Source organism: Bidens hawaiensis, unplaced genomic scaffold (assembly GCF_021521415.1).
Source record: "Bidens hawaiensis isolate Kalapana, Puna unplaced genomic scaffold, B.hawaiensis_p1.1 tig00036884_1, whole genome shotgun sequence".
Taxonomy (NCBI): domain Eukaryota; kingdom Viridiplantae; phylum Streptophyta; class Magnoliopsida; order Asterales; family Asteraceae; genus Bidens; species Bidens hawaiensis.
In genome coordinates this window covers 83987-87731 of record NW_027496449.1, presented here as the reverse complement: position 1 = coordinate 87731, position 3745 = coordinate 83987, and the positions used below count along the sequence as shown (strand labels likewise).

At 40.6% G+C, this 3745-nt stretch overlaps 1 protein-coding gene across 1 annotated transcript; it reads right to left on the bottom strand.

The window, feature by feature from the left end:
- Nucleotides 1–429: 429 nt before the first annotated feature.
- LOC143588914 (uncharacterized) lies at nucleotides 430–1541 on the bottom strand. Its single transcript, XM_077069806.1, has one exon. The coding sequence runs from the start codon at nucleotides 1494–1496 to the stop codon at nucleotides 582–584; it is 915 nt and encodes a 304-aa protein (XP_076925921.1). The 5' UTR covers nucleotides 1497–1541; the 3' UTR covers nucleotides 430–581.
- Nucleotides 1542–3745: the final 2204 nt, after the last annotated feature.

Sequence of the window (3745 nt, the reverse complement as noted above, 5' to 3'; positions counted from 1 at the left end):
AAGAAACCCACTCGTTTAAATTAACATAAACACTTAGAATACATAAATGGTAAATTTATCTTTTAATAGTTTGAAAGAAAAATACTTGTAATTTAGTAAATAATTATATATATTTAATAAGTTAAAATTTATTAAAAAATTTTAATTTTAAAATAAAGTTGTTCCTCATCCGATTATATTATTTCTGGTAAAACATTAATATTGTTAACTAATATAATATATTTAAAACTTTAATTTTTAAAATAATTATTCAAAATCAACATGAAACTGGCTACTTTTAAAAGCTTAATATTAATAACTATTGCAATATATTTATATAAACAAAATAATATATATATATATATGCTTGTATTAAATTACTTAAATCAAAAAAATATTAAAAAGAGAAAATGATAAATTAAATAGAAAAAAAAAATAAATGTAAAGCAATTAATAAGAAAGAGGAATGTAATTAATATAAGAGGGACGTGAGAAACTTTTATAAGAAACACTTTAGTGTGATAACAAGTGACATTTAAAAACCTTTATTTATTATACAATATATATTTATAATTCTCCTTTTAGAAACTTTATGTTTTCAACTATATCTTCATTTTTAGAAATTTGCCTAATGGCATGTATGTTTTAGTATTATCATCATACTCTAAACTACGACTCGATCTCGACATCGATTCTGCCCTAAGGGCGGCTAATGCTGCCTTCCGCCTTTGCTTCTGTTCTTTCCACCCCTTTATTTCCTCCTCGAGAGCGGCCTTTGACTGCTCTGCCACTTCCGCCCGTGTAGTCGCCTGTTCTGCCCGTGTCCTAAATTCACTCACTCGTGCCATCGCACTCTCCAAATCTTTTTTCAAAATTTCAATTTCTTCGTGAGTTTTGGACTCCAATTCTGGTTCAACTTTAGCTTCTTCCGCTTTCTTCACCAATATGTCATATTCTTCTGATGAAATTGTGATCTCGGAAATTGAATCTTGAAATTCGATTTCTTCATGTTCGGATTTTAATTTTTGGTTTTCTTTTTTTAGTTCGTCGGTTTCAATAGCCATTTGTTGAAGAGCAAAATAAGCAGCCGACTTTTCACCTTTTGCTTTTAACTCGGCTGCCTCTGCAGCCGCCGTTTTTGACCTCTCTTTATGAATATCAGCTTTCAATAACGCTATTTCGACTTGTGCGTCGTTCTCTTTCTCACGAATCTCATCTAATTTGCTTCTCAATGTTTCTAACTGAGTCGACTCACTTTCCTCCTTGAGTTTGAGTTCCTGTTTTAACTGAGTCAACTCGCTCTCTAACAACTCAATGTACTTCACTTGAGTTTCCATTTCCTCCATTTGTTTCATGGCTTCGAGTTTTTCATTTATGGCTTCCACGAGTTGGTTTTGAAGCACACGAACCTCGGTTTCAGTTGACTTTGACTTGGTCAACTCATCAGCCATTTCTTGGATATTGGATTCGAGTTCTGAAACACGGGTTTTTGCCTCTTTGCATTCGTTAATGTACATGTCTTTTTCGAATTAAGAGTTGTTTAATAACGTTTTGAGTCCGTCAACGGTTGTTTCGTGGTGGTGTTTGAAGAAGCGTGTATCGACTTACTTGTATACGATCAACGTTCCTCGGGTATGAGTGTGCTATACCACCGATGGTTTTCCGAGATACGAGTTCTTCGACCTACAAAACGAACATCACCGTGAGCTTACCCCTCAGAAAGGGATAGAGTGGTCCTCTTTGGGGTAACCCTCCGGCGTGAGAATCAGGTATTGTAGGAGAAGATAATCAAGATGTGAAAATGAGTAAAGGACTTAGAGTATATTTTCTTGCCTGCCTCCAGCTGTGGAGGTGGTGTGGTATTTATACTATTAGGGTTTCCAATGATTGGGCTCAGACCCAATTAGGGCCTTTTTGGCCTCCTCTTATTGCTTCGCGCCACGTGTACTTAGGACACCTGGTGCTTTTTCATTGATTACCCTCTGACCAAGGTATTTCACCTGACCCATGTGCCATCACGTGGTGGCACATGGGCTTTGCTGAGTTGTCTACCCTTCATTGGCAGCTGTCAACATCAGCACATTCTTTATTCCTTAAAAGATACCTTCTGGAAGGTTGCCTGATGAGTACAATCATGGTTGTCCTTATCCTGATTTGGATTAGACTATTGTCTCATTTGTTGTGTGTCGCTTACGCGCGGCCTTTATGCGCCTATCCCGGGGATGCGCAAGGTCTTCTCTTTATTCTCACAGATGTTTCATACGCTTGCGCGTATGTGATATGCGTCACGCGCAGATGTTTCATGCGCTTGCGCATAGGTTTTGGCTTTGTGTCTTCATGACATCCTGATTTCAAGCCTCTTGTCTATATCTTGTGGGTTGACCCGCCCCGCTCGATGTTAAGGCGGGTGCATACCCCTTCAAGCCCCCCCAGTCTAATGTGTGTCTTGTCTCGCGCGAGTGAGGTAAGATAGATATTAGACTTAATAGTTTGCTTTTTCAATAGGGCTTGTTTTTTCTTTTTCTTTTCTTGTACGCGCGTTGCGCGAAATTCCATCCCTTTGGTTAAAACGAATCGTCAATGCACGTGGTTGGTTGGTGTTGACATGCATCAGAGATAGAGACGTTATGTGTCAGACCTTTCGTGTGCTCGAGGTGCTACAGTGGCCTTTCACGTCTCCTCATGCAGTGTCAGGAACACGTGTCGCGCTTATGTTGGCCTACGCATGCGAGTGGGGGCGCGTGAGCGTAGATCTGATTATTACTTGTTTCTCTTTCTCTCCCCTGGGCCTATAAAACCAAACCTTTTGAACGGTTTTTTCTTCATCTTCACTGTCATTTTCAGAGCTTTTGCTTATCACTTACATTCCGATTAAGAGCTTTCGTCTTCGTCCCTGAATTCCGTGCTTAAAGTAACCATATTGTTCGATTCGCAATTGTATGTCTGATAACCCAGACACCACAATTTCCCCTAGTAAAGGCCGTGTAAAATCAGTGGTTATGTCTACTTTGAAGAAAACCGGCAAGGGTATTCGGGTTGCCGAGGCTTCGTCGGAGGAGGGGGGAAAGAATAAAATGGCGAAAAGATGGGACGAGATCCCCTGCAAGTTGAAACAGCCTGAGCTTGATAGTCTCATTGCTTCACGGGGTTTTCTCCCTGAGTATGGTTGTCTGCTCCCGGCAGCCGGGCAGACGGCGGCGGATCCTCCCGCCGGCTATATCTCTTTATATTCTCATTTTCTTACTCACTGTAACCTTCGTCTTCCGATGACAAGGTTTATAGGTGCGCTCCTTCAATTTTATGGGATTCACATATCCCAAGTTCACCCTTTTGGGTTGTTGCGCATGACTCATTTTGAGTTTATGTGCAAAGCTCAGCGCGAAGAGCCTACTCCTCGCCGCTTTCAATATTTCTATAAACCAAAGGTTCAAGATTCTTGGTTTTCGTTTACTCCGCGCAGTCAGAAGGTTAAATGCTCTACTGTCACTTTTAAGAGCCTTCATGACTGGACTGAGAAGTTTTTCTACGTCAAAGCTGGTGTTATTCCAATCCACATGACTATGCGCGCGATCACTTCTGCGCCCGCGGATGACAATGTCCTTAAGAACCCAACAGGCACGTGGGTTAAAAAATTAACTGCTGAACCATCCCCCGCCAAAAATATTTGCGAGGAAGCGTTGGTGGGGGTTGGTATGAGCAAGAGGTGGACTGACAGCGAGACTGAGCCTGTCATCCATGTTGATGGCTCAGGTGGGTTGTTTGTTCA

Bases quoted from the DNA above. Each gene is read 5' to 3' on its own strand.
- LOC143588914 (XM_077069806.1), bottom strand. From the start codon at position 1,496: ATGTACATTAACGAATGCAAAGAGGCAAAAACCCGTGTTTCAGAACTC.